Genomic DNA, 18,578 nt, shown 5'->3' with positions numbered 1-18,578 from the left:
ATATCTTTGCCAAGAAAACCCCAAATGGTAAGGAGGAGTCAGACACGACTCACCAACTACAAGTCTAATTCCAGTCCTGTACATCTTCCTGACTGACTTGCCCAATGACCCTGGGGGCAGGGAAGGGGGATGACTAGAATCTCTGAAGGAGGCCTTTGCGCATGCCCGCTCGGAGAGCGCAGCCCCGGCGGATCCGCGGAGCTCCGCGTATGCGCAGTGAGCCCAGCCGGCTTTGGCAGGGTGCGGGGAGCCGGGTTTCTTCCTTCAGAACCGGCCCGGAAGTCTGCTCTCGCCTCCTTTCCTCCCTCCCTCCCGGTGGCCGGCTCGGGTTGTGCGTGCGGGCCCGGCGTGCTGCGAGGAGGCGGAGACACGTCGGAGCTGCTGCCGCCGCTGTTGCTGCTGCTGGTGCCGCTGCCGCCGCCGCCGCCTCTCGGGCTATCCTCCGGGCGGTGCCAGGTGCGTTCGGCTCCGGCAGCCTCCCCGCAGCCCCAGCGCCAGCCCTCGGCTCGGCTCTTCCCCGCTCTCCCCGGCCCGGTCCCCCGCGATGGCGACGCGCTCGTGCCGGGAGAAGGCTCAGAAGCTGAATGAGCAGCACCAGCTGATCCTGTCCAAGCTGCTTCGGGAGGAGGACAACAAGTACTGCGCCGACTGCGAGGCCAAAGGTAGCGAGCGAGCGAGGGCCGGGGCGGGCTGCAGGGCCCCGGGCCGGCCGGGCGCGAGCCGCCGGCCCTGACCGGCCCGTGTTCTCCAGCTGGGGATTTCAGGCCTGGGGGCGCGGTCACCCTATTCCCCGCCCTCCGCCCCCACGCCGCCTGCTGGGGAGAGGGGAGCTCGTGGCCGTCGTGACCCCTTCCCCGGCCGGACCTTGGCTCTCCACTGGTGTGGGAGGAGACGCGTGTCCGGAGTCCGCTTGGGCATGGGGGTCACCTCGCGTTTGCCGAACTTAGGGCTATCCGGAGGTAGAGACGAGAGGGCGGGGGGCCTGGGGATGTTGTCACCAGCAGGACCCTTTCGGGGGAGCTCGCCCTCCCCCGCCCCGCCAAGGGCAGCGTCCTTCCCCCGCGCCCATGCCTCTGCCCGGCCTCCGGGTATTAGCGCTGCCCTCCTGCTTGGGCATGGGGCTCTTGTCATCGCTTCTCCGAGGAGAGGTGTTTGCTTCCCATTTTTAGACCGGGTGAGGAGGGAGAGATGGCACTAAGTGGATTTAGGTGGGCATTTTTTTTTTTTTGGCAAGTGGGGTGGGGGTGGATAAGGCTGATCACGAGTCAATGAACAGGCATTTCATTTTCGTTCTCGGAGCCTCAGTGCATGGTGAGCCTGGGTAAACTATATTCCCAGCCTGGAGGCTTTGAAAGGCCAGATGCTGGAGCTCTTTGAAGGAGCGTGTCTCGTGCTGGGGTGGGGGTGGGAGTGGGGGGGGGGAAGGCAATTGCCTACTAAAGGTTAGGAATGCCATTTTATTGGTCCAAAGACATAAAGCACCTGATTTTAGTTTGTGCAGTTGGAGATTTTTTTTTTTATTTTTTTATTTTTGCCACAGGCTGTGCCATAATTTTACACAGACAGACAGACACACATACCATTTCAGGAACTTGTACTTAAAAAAAATGTTTGAGTGATTTTATAAGAAGCTCATGGTTAAAAAATAATAGAGTGGTTGCATCGACGTGTTATTCACTGGGAAGTAGGTAAATTTATCCAAAAGCCAAGACTATTCTTGGCAGTGTTTGAAATTCCGGGCATTATTTGACCTAGTCTCTTCCTGAAGCTTCATTATCCATCCCCCATATTAACTACATGAGTCATGTTTCAGTGTCTTGGTAATACTTGCCTAGACTAAGCAACCTAACGATGAGAAAGTTTCTTAACCTCTAGTAGTGAATGTAGACATACCCTTCATACCATTAGAATAAACATTTTGAATATAACATTCATTTGAATGACACCTCTTAATCCTATATAACTTTTTGAGTGAAGCTTTTTTTTTTTAAACTAGACATAATTCTGATGGCAATTGAAATTTTAAGTATACTTATTTTGTGATCAAATAAACTTGTGTATATGTTTGAGAATACTGTCATGTGTAATGTACTGTTTAGTTCATCTTTTGGGGGAATACAGTTCATTTGTATAAGTGAATGGAGTGTTTCGAAAGCTGATATATACCATTTAATGTTGAAATAACAGCTGAGTTTATGTAGTGACAGTAATATGCTTGCCTATCATTTTAGGTAAGCAATTAAATAATATATTTAAATATGTACACTGATAAATGGTATTTTTATATTAATCTTATTTGCCAGGCTCTGTCCTTAATTAGATGTGGAATCTTAAAGAAGGCCCTTTATTTCTCTGAGCCTCAATTTTTTTCATCTACATATTGGCGATGCTGAACTAAAACCTTGAGGGTCCTTTCCAGTTCCAGAATTTTATGAAACTGTGTGCTGATGTTGCATCTTTTGGTACTATTTACTAGATGTTAAATTTTCTTTTAAATCATGTGCTCACTAGAACAAAAAGTTAACTTCTTTCTTTGTGTTCATATTTTGTTGTTGTTTGTTGTTGGAGGTTTGGGGTGGATAGAAGTGATATAGGACAAAATTGGTCCCTACTTGAACCTGGGGAATTTTGGAATGGGAAAGAGGATATAGGGGGATGTGGCCTGGACCTTTGAATTCACTGGTATAGGGAAATCTTGGATAAGGAAACTGCCTACCACTGTAGGTCACATCCTCCCAACTTAGAGTTTTAGCAAGTTGCATTTAAGCGTCTAGAGATTAATTGACTTGCCCCAAGTTGAATAGCTAGTATTCATCAGAGGCAGGACTTGAACCCAGGCTTTCCTGCCTCTGAAGTCTGCTCTCCATCCACCACCTTTCATTCTACTGCAATACTCTGCCTTCTGGATGAGGAAAGGGACATGATTTAATTGTTTCTTTTTTTTTTTTGATCTTTAAATTTTTTTTAGTTATCTTATTTTGAACTTCATAAATACTATATTTAAATCTAAAATACTTTCTAAGAATGGAGAAGTTTAATATAAAATATGTTTCTTTGATAGTGATATATATTGTGGCTGAGGCCAGCACTTCATGTTTTAATTAAAATTAGCTATGTAATTTTAACACTTGAAAATTGATGACAGGTGTGCCATGTAAAGGCACTTAATGTTTTGGCTTTTGAGTAATAGAGCCCTATTATAGGTTATGGATTTGGATATGCCAGACTTCAGGTGAAATAGTATTAAAAAAATATAATTACATACCTAGAAGGACTTTTAGGCATAAACATATAGCATAAGCTATTTTAGTCTTGTTCTACAATACTAGTCTTATCATGGGTTCCATTATATGTGTAAATATTTTTCTCTAATCAACCTGAGTTTTTTCATGGCCTTTAGTACAGCGTACAATCTCCTACTCAAATTTAGAGCTTTAAAAAAGAGGTTTAAGAAGGTATATTTGGCCTGCTGATCTCCAGGCATATTTACTATAAAACTTAAAATCTAGCCCCTTTTTTCAGTAGGTTACAGAACTCTGTAAATTATATTTTAAAATCTCTCTGAGTTACCAATCTATATTCTTTTCTTATATTGACTCTGTTCAGGAAGTCACTTTTGAAAGAGGAAAAGGATAGTACAGGCCAACTTCCTGCTGTTGATCATACCCTCATGAGACTGTCTAGTAACTTGGGAATCAGAACAAACAGGTGGAGCTATGTTTCCTCTCCCAAGTCTTCCCCTTGACTCTGTAGGAATTTGAGTAGCCCTATTGGGCTATTAGGTAGTGCTAGGTTATGGAGCAATTGAGAATTTTGGGTACTTTGCCAGTTTGAAATCTAGTTGCAATAGGTTATACCTAAATTAAGTTAAAGGGATGGCTTTGATTTGATATATATATATATATATATATATATATATATATATATATATATATATTTATTTGAAGCTCATTACTGAAAAATTTTGGTCACTTGTCTAGCCAGTTACTGGCAAGATAACCATATGAAAATATATAGGTGACAATCACTCAGAGATTCCAGGAGTAAACAGAATCTTAGTATTCATAGATGGAAGGGAACTTAGAGATCATCTAATCAGATCATCAGGCCCACAGAGATTGTGACTTGCACAAGGCTGGTTAGTTAAAATAACATAGTGCTGGGGCAGCTAGCTAGGTGGCGAAGTGAGTAGAGCACAGGCCCTGGAGTCAGGAGGACCTGAGTTCAAATGTGACCTCAGACACTTGACACACTTAATAGCTACGTGACCTTGGGCAAGTCACTTAACCCCAATTGCCTTGCCTTCCCCACTCCAAAAAAAAAACAAAACATCGTGCTAGCTGAGTTTTTAAGCTAGTTAGGAAAGGAACGCTGACCCTTCCTGTTCTCCAACCTTTCTTCCCTAAAACAACAGACTTGCATTTGATATCTATGGAACAGAAGTTCTTAGCTACCCTTGAATTTCTAAATTCCCCTTAGGAGGGATCTAGCCAGGGATAGGGAGCCTGTGGCCTCCAGGCCACTTGTGACTTTCTAGGTCCGTGGCCTTTTGACTGTCGAGGTTTTATCAAAGGGATCCTTTTATTAAGGAAATTTGTTGCCTTTTGACTGTTGAGGTTTTACCAAAGGAATCCTTTTATTAAGGGAATTTGTTCTGTGAAGTTTGGATTCAGTCCAAGGGCCACGTTTGAGGACTTAGGGGGCTGCATGTGGCCTCGGGGAGGCTGCAGGTTCCCCACCCCTGATCTAGGCCCCTATGCACCAAAATCTAATGTCTCAGCCCTTGTTAGCTTTCTTTATTGTAAAATGGGCACAATGAAGAAAATCAGGACTCTTCCTGTTTTGTGTCCAAGGAACATTTCAAAAGTATTTTCCTTTGTAGAATATCTCTACTTACTCTCTCTTGGAGTGACACTGCTTCTGTGCTTGACAGCCGGAGGTTGCAATACCAACTTACCTCCCTCCCAAACTTGTATAGCCACTTTATTTTCAGGAAGGGATCATCACTCTTAGTTGTAGCTACTTTTTTTGTTCTGTCCCTGCTTTGAAGGATTTTCACAAAGCCTAAGATGTTAAGATGTAGCAAAACTAAAACTAATGGGTAGAATTTAGATAGAGAAACAGATTTTATCCAAATAGAAAGCTAACTTTCTTAACTAGACTTATCTCCAAACATAATAGGGTACTTTGTGGTGAAATGAGATTCTTTGCAATGAAATGTTCTGGCAGAAGCTGGTTCGCTGCTTGTCAGGGATGCCATAAAGGAAATTCTTGGACTAGTGGCTCCAGTGGCCTTTATAACTCCTGAGATTGTGCTGATTCTTCTACTTCTATTCCTCTTGTTCCTTCTTCCCCACACTTCTCCCTCCTTTTTCTAGCTGATGTGTACACACTGAAATATCTACTCCACAGTACTTTATGGTCTACAGGGAGACCCCAGGGAAAGATACTTTTTAGAGTCATGAAAATGTTGCTATTTTCAGAACTATATGGTAGAAAAGTGCTTTCTGATCTTAAATTCCATTGGGTAAGAAAAGGAATCTGTAGGAGTAACAGAGATTTACGCCAAAGACTAGTCCTACAGGTTATATTTGGTACTTTAAAAGAGATGTAGAAGCAAAGTATACATGCAAAGTAGTTGAGGCAACTAGGTGGTTTAGTGATAGAGTGCTGGCCCTGGAGCCAGGAAGATGAGTTCAAATCCAGCCTCTGACACTTACTCTCTGTGTGATCCTGGGAAGCTGTAGCATGTGCAAGGTCCCACCGTGGTAAAACTGTCTCAGCAGACAGGGCTAAACCAGCTGACAAGCCTCAAACCTGTTGGGGAGGTAGGTGTCTGTCTACTGAAGACTTTCCCTGGCAGAGTGAGTGGACTGGGAACAATATCTAACTTTTGTCCTGCCACTGGACTTCAGTAATTCTGGAAGAGACAGTGAGGCTGACAACTTTGTGCAACTCTGCTTTACCTAAATCTTCTTCACTGGAAAGTTAAGTTATCACCTGTCCTGATGTCATTGGTTCTCTTTGAAAACAAATGATGAACAAGTGATGTCACCTCTGTTTGCCTTAATCCACCTGAGAAGGAAATGGCAAACCACTCCAGTGTCTTTGCCAAGAAGAAAACCCCATGGAAGGTACGGTCCATGGGTTACGTGAAGAGGAGGACACAAGCGAACAACAACATAGTATTTTACCCATGGATAATAAGTAGTCACATTTCTTAGATGGGGCAAGGAGGGAATTTTTGCATTTACTAAACCATTTGATTTTTATGGTTAGTAACAAGCTTTGTTTTTTAGTGATTCCATCTAAGACTGAGCTCTTACCAACCCTCCTTGCTTTAAAAAATATTTTATTGCTATTATCACTTTTTGTTGTCATTGTTACAGAGTTTCAGAGAAAGTACTGACCTGTATTGGAGTTTTCTCAACTGGGTTTCCTTTTCCAGTGAAAATCACAGCTCCAGTCCTTAGCTCTATTACTGTTATTAGTATTTAAATTGTCATAGTATGTATTCTGATTCTGCTTTCTATAGTTATATTTCTCTGTCGTCATCATTTAAAAAATTTCTCATGGCACAATAATGCTCATTCACATATTGTAACTTGTTTAGTCATTTTCCAGTTGTTAGATGTAAAGGTTTGTAACAACAGTGCTGCTTGCCGCTACTGTGGCTGTGTAAGACCAGTAACACCGGCATATAAGAGGGCTGCTAGCACAGGTTCTTTGATTTGTTTTTCTAAGGAAAGCAACTTTACGAGGTTTACAGAATCACTTTACTTAAACATACATATACCATTCACTTAGTTCAGGGGAAAAAGTCAGCACCCTGAAATTCAGAGCAAATACAAACAAATTAAACAGAGACAATATAAACAGGTCAGCAGATTTCTGTCTGACCAAATCACAATACATAGTTACCAGAGAAGCACCAACATCTGGGTTTTCAAGGGGGGGGGGGGTTGGGCGGGGCACGGGGACAGGTGCAGGCGGGGAGGCTCTTTTAACTGCTTGGCTTACTCAGAGTCTCCTCACCAATACTCTTTCAGTGAGTGTGCCCCCAAACAAAATGCTAACCTCAGAGTATTTATACTCAGGGTCAGAGGGCTTTCCGCCTCTTTAGGGTTTCACACCTTTCAATGACCTAATTAGCAAAAGGGTGTGGGCCTTCCTACAAACAAAGGCAAGACTCAGGCAAAGGTACTTGATTGCCCTAGTGCTGAGAAGCACTCCAAAACAAAAGACAACAAAAAGTCCCATCTTGCCATTACAAGGTTATTTCTGATTTTCGCTGTTATAAATGTGATGTTTAAAAAGTTCTAGAGGCAGCGTGTCTGGGTAATTAATCATTTTATTAATAATGCTAGCATATTATTAATAAAAGGGTCAGTGACACTCAAATGGTAGGACACCCCCCCCCCCAATGAAACCCACTCAACCACTTATATGCCCTTGGAAGGCTGGGTGTTCTAGAGGGTGGAAATCAACTCTGATTGGTTAACAAGTAATGACAGAATGAATATTATGATGAGAGGTGGGCCTATTCTAATGAGGGGCTTGACTTGACTTTGATCGTGCCATTTACTCCCAAATTGCCCAGGCTTGGGCAGTTTAATCAAAGAATTTATATCCACTCAGACCTGAATAGAGCATAAAGGGCTTCCCCACCTGAATGGGGTCTGAAGAAGATTGTTAAGAAAGTTAATCCAATTTCATTATCAGCAGTGTCCTTCTGAGACTTAACAGGCTTCTGAAAAAATCCTGGTTCTAATTCAATAATTGATTATTAATATGAGAAAATCATTTTTCCCCCAAATAAGTGGATCATAGTTTACAAATCACTTTCAGCACCTTTGTCATGCTGCTTCTTCAAGGCCCAGGTTAGGTACTATTTTCTCCAAGCTTTTCTTGGTCTTTCGGCTAGAAGTGAATCTTCTACCATCTGACCGTTGGTGCCAGTGTTTGACTTTTCATATGCACTTAATCATTTATAGCTTGTATTAACAGTTAGTTGGGTATTAGTTTCCACTGTTCCACTCGCCCTTCCTTCTTCAAATTTCTGGTTAAGGAGAAGGAACATTGGATTTGGTATAGGAGAGAGGATATTGGTTCTATGGTCAGAAGATCTGGGTTAAAATTCTACATATAATGGTTATGACCTGTGTGATCTTGGCCAGAATGCCTGTTTCCTCATCTATAAAATGAAATAGTTGGACTAGGTGACCTCAGTGGTTCATTCCAGCTTTAGAGCCATGAGCCTATATATGACTTTGTTTCAGGTCCCTGCTTTGCTACCTGCTACATTTCTGACTTGGGCAATTTTTCTCTAGGCTTTGATTTTCTTATCTATAAAGTGAGAGAGTTGGAGGAGATGACCTCTGAGGTTCCTTCTGAATCTGAATCTATATTCCTGTGATCCCTTTTCATCAATGCATCTCTAACTATATAGGCAATTAATAAATATTTACTGAATTGAACATGCTATTATCCACATTTTACAAATGAGGAAACTGAGGTGCAGTGCTTAAATGACAGCCTCAGGTCATATAGCTAGTCATTGATGAAGCCCAATTTGAAACCCATATCTTCAATTCCAGAATCACAGGGTTGGATCGAATCCCAGAAGTCATCTAATTCAACCCACAAATGAACAAGAATCTCCTCTGGAACAAAGGTATTTCCAGACTTTAACAAGTCTGATGAAGCAGATTATTACTAACAGTGAACATTAAGGAAGGCTTCATGAAGGAAGTACTATTTAAATTGATCTTTAAAGGCTAAATAGTAATACAGTGAATAAAAAGAAGAAGGGAAAACATTTCAGGCATTGGAATAAGCTAAAACACAAAGGTAGGAACTTATACACTGGGTTCAAGAAAGAGACATTAATCCATTTGGTCTCTAGCATAGATTGAACTGAGTAATATGAAAAATCTGGTAGGAAAAATGAGGGAAAGGATGGATTTGTGGGAAGGAAGTTATCAAAATATTCCAGGAAGGTGGTATTGAGGGCTTGCACTGTAGTGATTACAATGGGAATATGGGAAGTGGGGGAGATGAAAAACCACAGATAGCTGGAGTGAATGGTGGTGCCCCTCAGAAATGGCAAAGTTCAGGTATAGGTTTAGGGGAAAGTTAAAATAACAGTTTCGACATGTTGAGTTTGAGGTGCTGGGGGCAACATCTGTGTAGAGATGTATAGGTAGTTGAGATGTTAGGGCTGGAAATATAAATTTGGGAATTTTTTTTATTGAGGTGAGAATCATTGAGTTTGTGAAGGGAGAGAATGGATAGATATAAGAGGGCTAACTTTGGCTCTACTTTTGGCATGGAGTTGAACCTTGTTGCTTCTCCTTCTGGGTTTTCTCACTGTTTAGAGAGCTTTGGTTTTCCTTGTCATTAAAGAAAGGAAATCTCCATGCATTCCTCCTCAAGAGAGGTAGAAAGTGTAATATTAATTAGGATGGGACTTTTTTTTTTTTATATACTGTTCTCCCTTTGAGAATGCTAAAGTAATCAAGTGCCTTTGATTAAGTCTTACTAGGTGCAAAGCCCCAGGCCCATACCCTTTTGCTGATTAGGTGTGAAGCCTTCAGGCCCTAAGAAGGGTATATAAACTCAAAGGTTAGCGTTTTGTTTGGGGCTCTCACTCACTGGAAGAGGAGTGCTGGTGTGGAGACTCTGGGTAGCTGCCGAAGCCCCCTGGCTTTGGAGAAAACCCAGATGTTGGTGGTTCTCTTTTTGTTAACTATGTATGTGATGTCTTGATTAGACAAAGCCTGTCTGTTGAATTGTGTTATTTGATCTGCTGATATTTTCTGTTTGCAATTTCTATTTGTATTTGCTCTGAAGTTCAGGGTGCTGGCTTTTCCCCCTGAACTAAGTGAATGATGCATGTATGTTTGATTAAAGTGAGATTGTAAACCCCTTAAAGTTGCTTTCCTTAGAAAAGCAGATCAAAGAACCAGTGCTGGCAGCCCTTGTTGCTGGTCTTGTTGGGTCTTACACCCCTACAGAAGCTGCTAGCTATATTGTTGTTGCAGAAGGTTCTTTCACTTTCTACCTCCTATATGGTAGGCATCTGCTCCATCTTGCCTGGGAGGACATAGGATGATTATGGCTGATTTTCCAGAAGCCTTCTCTGAAAGAGTTCAGAAATCTCCAGTATTAGTAGCTTCAGTCCTTCTGAGACTGTCACTATGCACTCCACAGCGGGCAGAGGGGTGCATGGAAAGAGCACTGGATTAAGCTTCAGAGGCCCCATGTTCACATCCTGGCTCTGCTCTTACTGCCCGTGTGACCTTGAGCAAGTTATTTAAACTTTGTCTACTTATTTTTCTCAGTCTGTAAAATGAAGGGATTGTACTACATGGTCTCTAAGGTTTCTTTAACTCTGAAGTCTATGATACTATTATTTCCAAGTAAGTGGCTCATCCAGCCTCCTTTTCAGGATCTCCAGTGAAAAAGAATACTTCCTGTGGAGGCATTAGTTTTGCAAAACTAATTGTTAGGAAGTTTTTTCTTATATCAAGCTTCAAGTCTGTTTCTCTGCACCTTTTATGTCTTCCTCCTAGTTGTGCCAAGCAGAACAATCTGTGTCACGTTGTTTAAGATGTTCTTCATCATGATTGTTGTCCAGGGATATCTGCAAACATTTGAAGTTCCCCCAAATCACAGTCCTATCTTAAATCTACATATAACCTTTGGGTAGTTGTTTTGCTTCTGTGGTTTTATTGCTGTCAGTGGTTTTCCCCTGCGACTGTATGGAAGGGGCTGGTGACAGAGCTAGAATGAGAACTCTTGGACTTTGACTTACAGCTTCCACTTAGTCCGTTTGTAATTTTCTTTCTATTTATTATTTCCTTCTGCTCTGTGACTTTTAGAAAAAAATTAAGTTACTGTCAAGACTGCCTTTCTTGACCTCAGCAAGCTTGTCGTGGTACCACTGTACTGTAGTATGTTTTATAATAATACATGTGAGCTTTGGACTGAAAAGGAGTTGTACTTGTGCTCTGTGGAAGATAGTTTGGAATCCGGTTACATATAGCATGCATAGAGGCTGTTTCCTTCCTAGTAGCCTATTATGTACTTACTTTCTGGGTGGAGATTATAGCAATTTGCTTTCATCCATATTCCAGTTCTCTTCATGGGAAATAGACTGGTAAACTAGTTTGTTTGGTTATAGTCATTGTTATTATGAATTAAGTTTTAAATATGTGATACCTTATTAACCCAGCTTCATAAATTGTTGATTAAACAAGTAGTTGCTGTCCTGACACTGACCAGATAAGTATCACAGTGGGATTTTAGCATTGATCTTTTAATCCATAGTAATTTATTAGAAGTATAAGCCCTACTACCTGATTTCAAGGAGCATTTTGATTACAGATAAGATTAGTATACATGAAACAATTAGAGAACCAGTAAGGTATAAATTGCCTGTCAGTGAGTACATTCGTTAGTTCAGAGCATATTAGAATTAATATTTTGCCTTTCATGCAAAAGAATTAAAATGTTAGTTCTAACATTATTTGGACAAGTAGAAGTTGTATGTAGTAATGGAATCTCAACTTTTTCATATATTTTTTCTTCAGACCTTCTCTTATGTGATTTATTTTTAATCACTTTAAGTAAACATAGAGAAGTAATTTAAGCCTGGCTAAGTCAGATTTTAGTCACTGTATCAGATGGCCACATCTTCACCATCTTGCCTGAGAATTAATAGCTGTTAAAGTTTGAGAAACATCAAAGGAAGTTTTGCCTGGTTTACTGACTGTTATACTAGAGACCCAGTTTACTGATGATTCTGCTTTTTTTCTCTTTAAAGCATTATTCATACTCACCTCTTTCTCTTCATTTGTAGACTTTAGGAATTTAGAGCTTGAAAGCACCTTTGAGATCATCTACTTTAGCCTCTATTTTTACAAACTGAGGTGTTACCCAAAGTTTTTTAGTTGTCATAGACATTGTTTTTCTTACATAGGTATTAGAAGGAAGAACCATATTTTACTCACTTTGTATAGCACACATGTATAGTTGTATAGCAAAAGACTTATGGGTCCACAATATTCATTCTAGCTGTCTCTTCTGCTAGTGTGTATTTTGAGTAATGGATGTGGTGCACATATGGGACTCCTGGGGAGAAGTTTTATTTATTTAGCAGATAATAAGTGAGTAGCGAGTATTGTCATAGGAAAGATAAAAAATTTAAATAAGGCATGGTTCTTTCCCTTGTGGAGCTTACAGTCTAGTAGGGGCTATAAACCAGCTTTGATAGAACATTCATCAGAACCAAAACCAGGGCTTTAGAGGGTTCCTTCCTGCAGGTACAAACAGCCTTTGCGGTGGGGAGTGCTCAGAGTCAGGGATGTTGTTCATTACCCAAGTGATCTATCTGAAAACAAAATTCTTCCATTCAACTCTAAAGAGTTGAAATCTTTTGTAAACTTTTCCTTGAACCGTTTTGTCCTTTACTGTCATTTGAACCTATCAGTTTAACTGCCCTCTAACTTACTGTTGGAAACCTGTTTTAGTTTGCAGGTCTCAACCTTCCCTTCCTTTCTAACTGGGTGACTATCCTAGGACTTTCCTTCAACTGGCCCAGAGTTAAACATGTATGTGGATCAGTGGTTCCCAGGAAAAGCTACCTCTTGTACAGTGAACAGAGTCCAGCTGAGCCTTTGGCTGAGGTGGGATCTCCTGGCCTCTACTGCCCCAGCAGAGCTTTTTCCCTGGATCTGTCCTGCTTACTCTCCTCAGTAACCTTCGTTTTTTTTGGAGTCCCTGTTTCTTCCTCATGGGGTGATGTCTGATGAGGCTGTGCTCTCTCAGGTTCCCTCTGTACCTCTCCTAGCCCAACTGGATGTATCTTTTGAAAAACTGATTTGTGTTCCTTTCATGTTGCCCAGGATGCATTTCATGGTGCTTGCTGGAAGGGACCTCTGAGGTGCAGCCCCTTGATGTTACGGGAGAAGGTAAAAGGAAGAAAATGAGTCAGAGAGGTCATGACTTTCCCAAGGTCTTACAGGTAGTTAAGTGCAGAGACAAGATTCTCACCCAGATTCTGACTCCAAATCTAGCCCCATTTCCATGGCATCGTTCTGCTTCTGCACATTATTGTATGATAAATGTATTAGAGATAATGTCAGCTTTGTTACCAGTTGCCCTAATCTCAGTGAGATCCAGAACAAGTTAATCAGACCATTCTGTTTTATGAGATCACTCATGGTTACTTTACAGGTCCTAGTCAGTGTTCACTGCCCTGCCTGTGTGACTAGTGGCCCGAGTCATTGTACCTCTCAGCAGCTCTTGGAGACTGAGCTGCAGAAGAGTTCTTGCTTTGCAATGATGAAGAATTTCAGCACCCTAGAATTTTTCCTGCTAATGAAATCCCTGGTTGGGGGGAAAGAAAAAGTACTGCCCTTTTTGATGTGACTTAAAGAATGTAAAGCGCCTCACACATAAAATCTATGCTGATCTTGTAAGCCACCTGCCTTTGGATGTCATGGAGATATTCCGTGCTGTGTCTGCTTCCCACCAGGCCTCAAATCTCAGCCTCTCCTTGCTGGCTATCCCTACTGCTTCTTGGCAGGTGGCACATCTTTGTTGCTTTTCAGTTGCCACCAGCTGTTTGCAGGTCACCTACACCTTGTGTCATGTCCACTATGGAGTTTGTGGTCAATGAGCTTCTCCCCTCTTTCTGCCACTTCTAACATCTTCTGGGGGGAGGGTAGAGAGTATGTTTGTTCTGATTAGTAGGCCTTTTCCCCCAAAAAGAAAGATATCATTTTTCTGTGACTCAGGCTATCATTTTCACCTTCTCTGTGCCTCAGTTGTAGTCTTCAGCTGCGGTTCTGTCTCCAGGGCCATTTGCTTCTGTTTCCTCCATCTTTTGCTATTAGTGAGCTTACCCCCTCAGAGGAGGCTTCAGGTATCCTCAGCCAATGGCTATGCAGCCTTTCTCACTTAGCTTTTTTAGCAAATGGCTTTGAAGCTCTTTCACTTCTCAGTCAACCCTCTCAGCCAGATAGCATAAGAATGTAATAGCAGCTAAGATCAAGTCTGTCTTTTGAATCTTCTTAGAACTCTTTAAGTTCAACTCTAAAAATGTGAAATTTTCTGTAATTGTTCCTTGAATTATTTTGCCCTCTACTCTCTCTCTCTTGAATCTATTGGTTTGACTGTCTTCGAACTTCTTGGCAGAAACCTGTTTAAGTTCTTAGGTCTTAACCCTACCTTCCTCACTAGCAGGTTAAGTATCCTAGAGTTTTCCTTCAGTTGGAAAAAGAGCTGAATGATACTTTGGGCAGACCTTTTTTTTTTTCCCTCCCTTAAAAGAGGGAGTGAATGGGTGGCACATCCTACTCTTCTGTTCTATACAAATAGCTGTAGTTATGCTGGTTTGAGAAGGTTGAAAAGAAGGCTGGTTACCTTTGTCCAAATCTCTGTCCTCCCTACCCCTCTACCACACCCCAGTAATACTTTACTGTCTGACCTCTCCAATCTACCACCCTTTGACGATGATGAATTTGGTTTTATGATCATCTAACTTCTCCACCCATTAAATTAACTTAAATTGCTAGTTACTGGAATAGTAAAACCTTATAATTAAAATTCTCATTTTTACATTTTTGTGACATAGTATTGTCAAGAAAATACTCCTAATGCTAACATTTCTTGTTCTTCTGTTGTCATGTTAATACAGAAAACTACTCATATGTATGAAAATTTCTGTTTATATGTTGAAAGATTTTTATATTGTAGGTTTTTCTTTACAAATGAAGTTAATATTTTTGTGGTTTTATGCTGTATTCAATAATCTTGTTTTCCAAATAGCGTATGCTATGTGAATAAACCTTTTATTAAATTTGCTGTACTTAATTTTATAGAGTATATAAAATGTTATACTTTTTTTGATCTTTGGATATGAGCAATATTTAAACTCTTAACTATTATCCACCTGTTTGACTTTTCTTCGAAAGTAAATTTAATGATCTGTGTAAAAATTCAGCATAGGCTTAGGCTTTTGATTGTGATGGAGGTATGTCCTTGATTTGAGCAATATTTTTTTTTTTGCTAGTCTTTTGGAATTCTCACAGATATTTTTACTTGTGGCAGAAAAACAAGCAGTTTATTTTTTGTTGAATAAATATGATTTATTTTTGTCTGACCTTAGATTCTTATGACAAATTTAGCTTATCAGTTTTCTTGAGTATTTATTATATTCTTTGTACTTTATCAGGCTTCATAATAACCTTGTGAAAGAGGTAAGCTAGACAAATTTAGTGTTATTTAGAAGAACATATGTAGGTCAGATACCTTTAAATTCTAAGAATCTGCACAAATTCTTTTATCCTGGTGTTTCAAATGCAGTGTTGGGCCATTGGCTGGAATGTACAGATCATTAAGTTGTAGAATTCATCATAAATGAGGCTGTCTTCTAACTATACAAAAGGATTTTTGATATTTAAATGTACAAATAATGTGTATAAGGTGGTCTTGCTTATATAGAATTCCCAAATAGTTCATTTTGTTGAGATGGGGTTCTTATAGATTGGTAACTTGCTTAGAAATTAAATCATTAGGAGTTTACTTTTCCATTTCATTTCATTTGTCTGATGTCTGAACTGTTATTCTCAGATGCAAAGAGTGGTCTGTGTTGACCATAGGATCAAATTAGAACTCTATAGCCTCCTACTTAATATTTTGCGTCAACTCCTAATTTTCCATTAACTGCCTGTCTTAGCACAAATCTTCTATAGTCTGGTTTATTTATACCCCTTTACAGATGCTTAATAAATATTGAATGAAGAAATGTCATTACGCATCCTATTTTCTACCTTGCCTGGAATGCCTATTCTCCACCAACCCAAATCTTATCCTTCCTTCAAGGTTTAGCTCCAGTACCACCTCCTCCATCTAACTTAATACTTAAGAGTGATATGCAGTATGTAATCCAAGTGTTTTAGATATTTTTCTAGTGTTTAATGGATTTGTGGTTTAATTGAAGTAGGTACTTTCTTCAAGTGGTGCAGATCACTTTCCTTATGTACCTTTTCACACTCAGTCTCATCCTTATCTTTCCATCATTCCTCTATGGAAGATCTATATAACATAGTAAAACTCTTTTATTCTGTAGCCTGTAGTTGCTTTATTAACATTTTTAACTGAAGGTACTAGGTGGCACTTGGGTTGTTCCATCTGTTACACCTTGCTATCAGTAAAATGACTTGTCCATCCATTTTCTGATTATACGTTTCTGACACAATACATTTTATTCTACTTAAACCCAGGTCCTCATTGATAATATGCTGCTTTAGTCCACTGTGGCTTTCCTTTTCCCTTTGGGTTATTTACTTTGTCATGAATTCCTAGCCTTCGCAATGTAATTGGCCTTGTAATGTTCTTCTTACTTTTAACTTCTTTTCTCCTCACTCTGTCTTCTAAACAGTTACCAGATGAATATGACTAAGACACAGATCTGGCCGTGTCATTCTCCTGCTGGAAAGAACTTAGGTGCTTGTTCTTAATGATGTGATAGATGCCAGATTCAGGAATTTATATTTTAAAGCTCTCTATAATCGGATTCCACCTACTTTTTCAGAATTATTTAATATTATTATGCTTCACATGTTTAGCATTCTAGTTGAACTGACCTATTAACTCTTCCAGATACCTAGTATTCCATCTCATTTCCCTGCTTTCCCCCAGATGCATTCCCTCCTCACCATTGCCCCTTGAAATCTTGATTTTCCTTCAAGGCTAAGCTTAAGTGGCACCTCGTGCAGGAAGTTTTGGCTGATCTCCCCGCTTTTCTCTTCCTTTCCATTATTAGTGCTTTTTCTTTCTTCAAATTATAATGTATTCACTATATATAATATGTCCCTCCAGTGGAATGTAAGGACTTTTTTTTGGGGGGGGGTGGTATTTGTATCCCCAGTGCCAAGCTCATAGTAGGCACTTGATGTTTGCTGAATTGAATGAGAAACAAAGTGTTTTAGGTTATGAAGTATATATCTTGACTTATCTATGTTGTTGGCTCTGTTGATTGTGGACAATTCACTTAACCTTTCTGAGCCTCAGTTTCCTTATTTGTAAAAAAGCTTTGTACTACCTCATGATAGGGTACAAATGTTTTACATTTGTGCTTGTGACCTAAAAATGAGATGGCAAGTGGCACATAGCTACTTCTTGTTACCATACAAAGTAACATCTTTCTGGTATTGCAGAGTACATGATTAATGGACTAGGATTCATATCTGCCTACCTCGCAAGGTAGTTATGGGGAAAATGCTTTGTAAAACTGTAAGATTTTATGTAGTTCTCGTTATTTATGATAATGGCATCTTGGCTTTAAAGTCTGGTGTTTTTTTTCCCATTATTTGTGTCTATGAGGTATTCTCAAAACAGTTTTAAGAGGGAGAATCTGGTACTATATGGATGTCTATAATGGCATGAGGATTTCACAACAAAAAAACCTCCAAAACATTCGAAGCTCTGGCAGTCTCCTACATAATGGGTGAACAATTTGCCGATAAACACATCTTCAGTTTATCTTTTCATGTATTTTCAACATGATTTTTTCCATATAAAAAACAAAACAAAACTGTATAAATATCCATTATGTGACTGTTTGGATGTGCTTTGTCAGTGTTTTGAAATGGACTTTAAAAAAAAACCCTTTTTATTGTAAACTTTATAATAAAGAAAGGCAAATAAAGATAAAGAATAAGGAATAAAATAACACAAAGCTCATGGTATGTTAGGAAAGTAGAATTAAAAGAATTAACAAGCAAACAAAAATATGTTTGATTGGTAGCCTTTTTGAGTCTGCCAGAAGTATAATTTTCTTTGGCTTTTTTTTTTAAATATGGCTTTAGTCAGAGTATCTAATTTTGGATAAGCTAATCTCTATGGGTCTTTCTATAGTTTTTTGTATGCTTTTATATTAGTGTTTTTATGGCATCATAATATTTCTTTTAAGTTCTGTACTTTATATAGCCATTATGTAATTATTGGACATATAAGTTGTTTCCAGTTTTTTATAGTTAAAAATGACAGATTCATGGAATTTTAGTATTGGAAGGGTCCTCAGTAGCTATCTAGTCAATGTATTCCAAAAAGGAATATGCCTCTACAACATAAACAACAATAGTTGTTTGAAAATCTCTAGTGAGGAATGCATTGTTGGTGGAGTTGTGAACTAATTCAACCGTTCTGGAGAGCAATTTGGAACTATGCCCTTTTGATCGAGTAATATCACTACTAGCTCTGTATCCCAAAGAGATCATAAAAAGGACCCACATGTACAAAAATATTTACAGCAGATCTTTTTGTGGTGGCCAAGAACTGGAAATTGAGGGGATGCCCATCAATTGGGGAATGGCTGAACAAGTTGTGGTATATGATGGAATACTATTGTGCTATAAGAAATGATGAGCAGTCAGAGTTCAGAAAAACGTGGAAAAATTTACATGAACAGATGCTGAGTGAAGTGAGCAGAACCAGGAGAACAACAACATTGTGGGATGACCACTTTGATAAGACTTCGCTCTTTTCAGCAATACAATGATCTGTTT

General features: G+C 39.9%; 1 protein-coding gene across 3 annotated transcripts in view; it reads left to right on the top strand.

Annotated features, from left to right (window-relative positions):
• The first annotated feature begins 210 nt into the window (after window positions 1-210).
• Window positions 211-18,578, top strand: part of SMAP1 (small ArfGAP 1) — a 224,708-nt gene continuing 206,340 nt past the window's right edge. The window contains exon 1 of one of the 3 annotated variants that reach the window (XM_036767086.1): window positions 211-662. In XM_036767086.1, coding sequence (XP_036622981.1) covers window positions 545-662 — 118 coding nt within the window. In that variant the 5' untranslated portion in view covers window positions 211-544. Of the gene's footprint in view, window positions 663-889; window positions 960-18,578 lie in introns of those variants that run through there. The other 2 variants (XM_036767088.1, XM_036767087.1) reach the window with 2 other exon arrangements.

The sequence above is a fragment of the Trichosurus vulpecula genome, chromosome 7 (assembly GCF_011100635.1).
Source record: "Trichosurus vulpecula isolate mTriVul1 chromosome 7, mTriVul1.pri, whole genome shotgun sequence".
Taxonomy (NCBI): domain Eukaryota; kingdom Metazoa; phylum Chordata; class Mammalia; order Diprotodontia; family Phalangeridae; genus Trichosurus; species Trichosurus vulpecula.
This window is presented reverse-complemented; position numbering and strand designations above follow the sequence as displayed.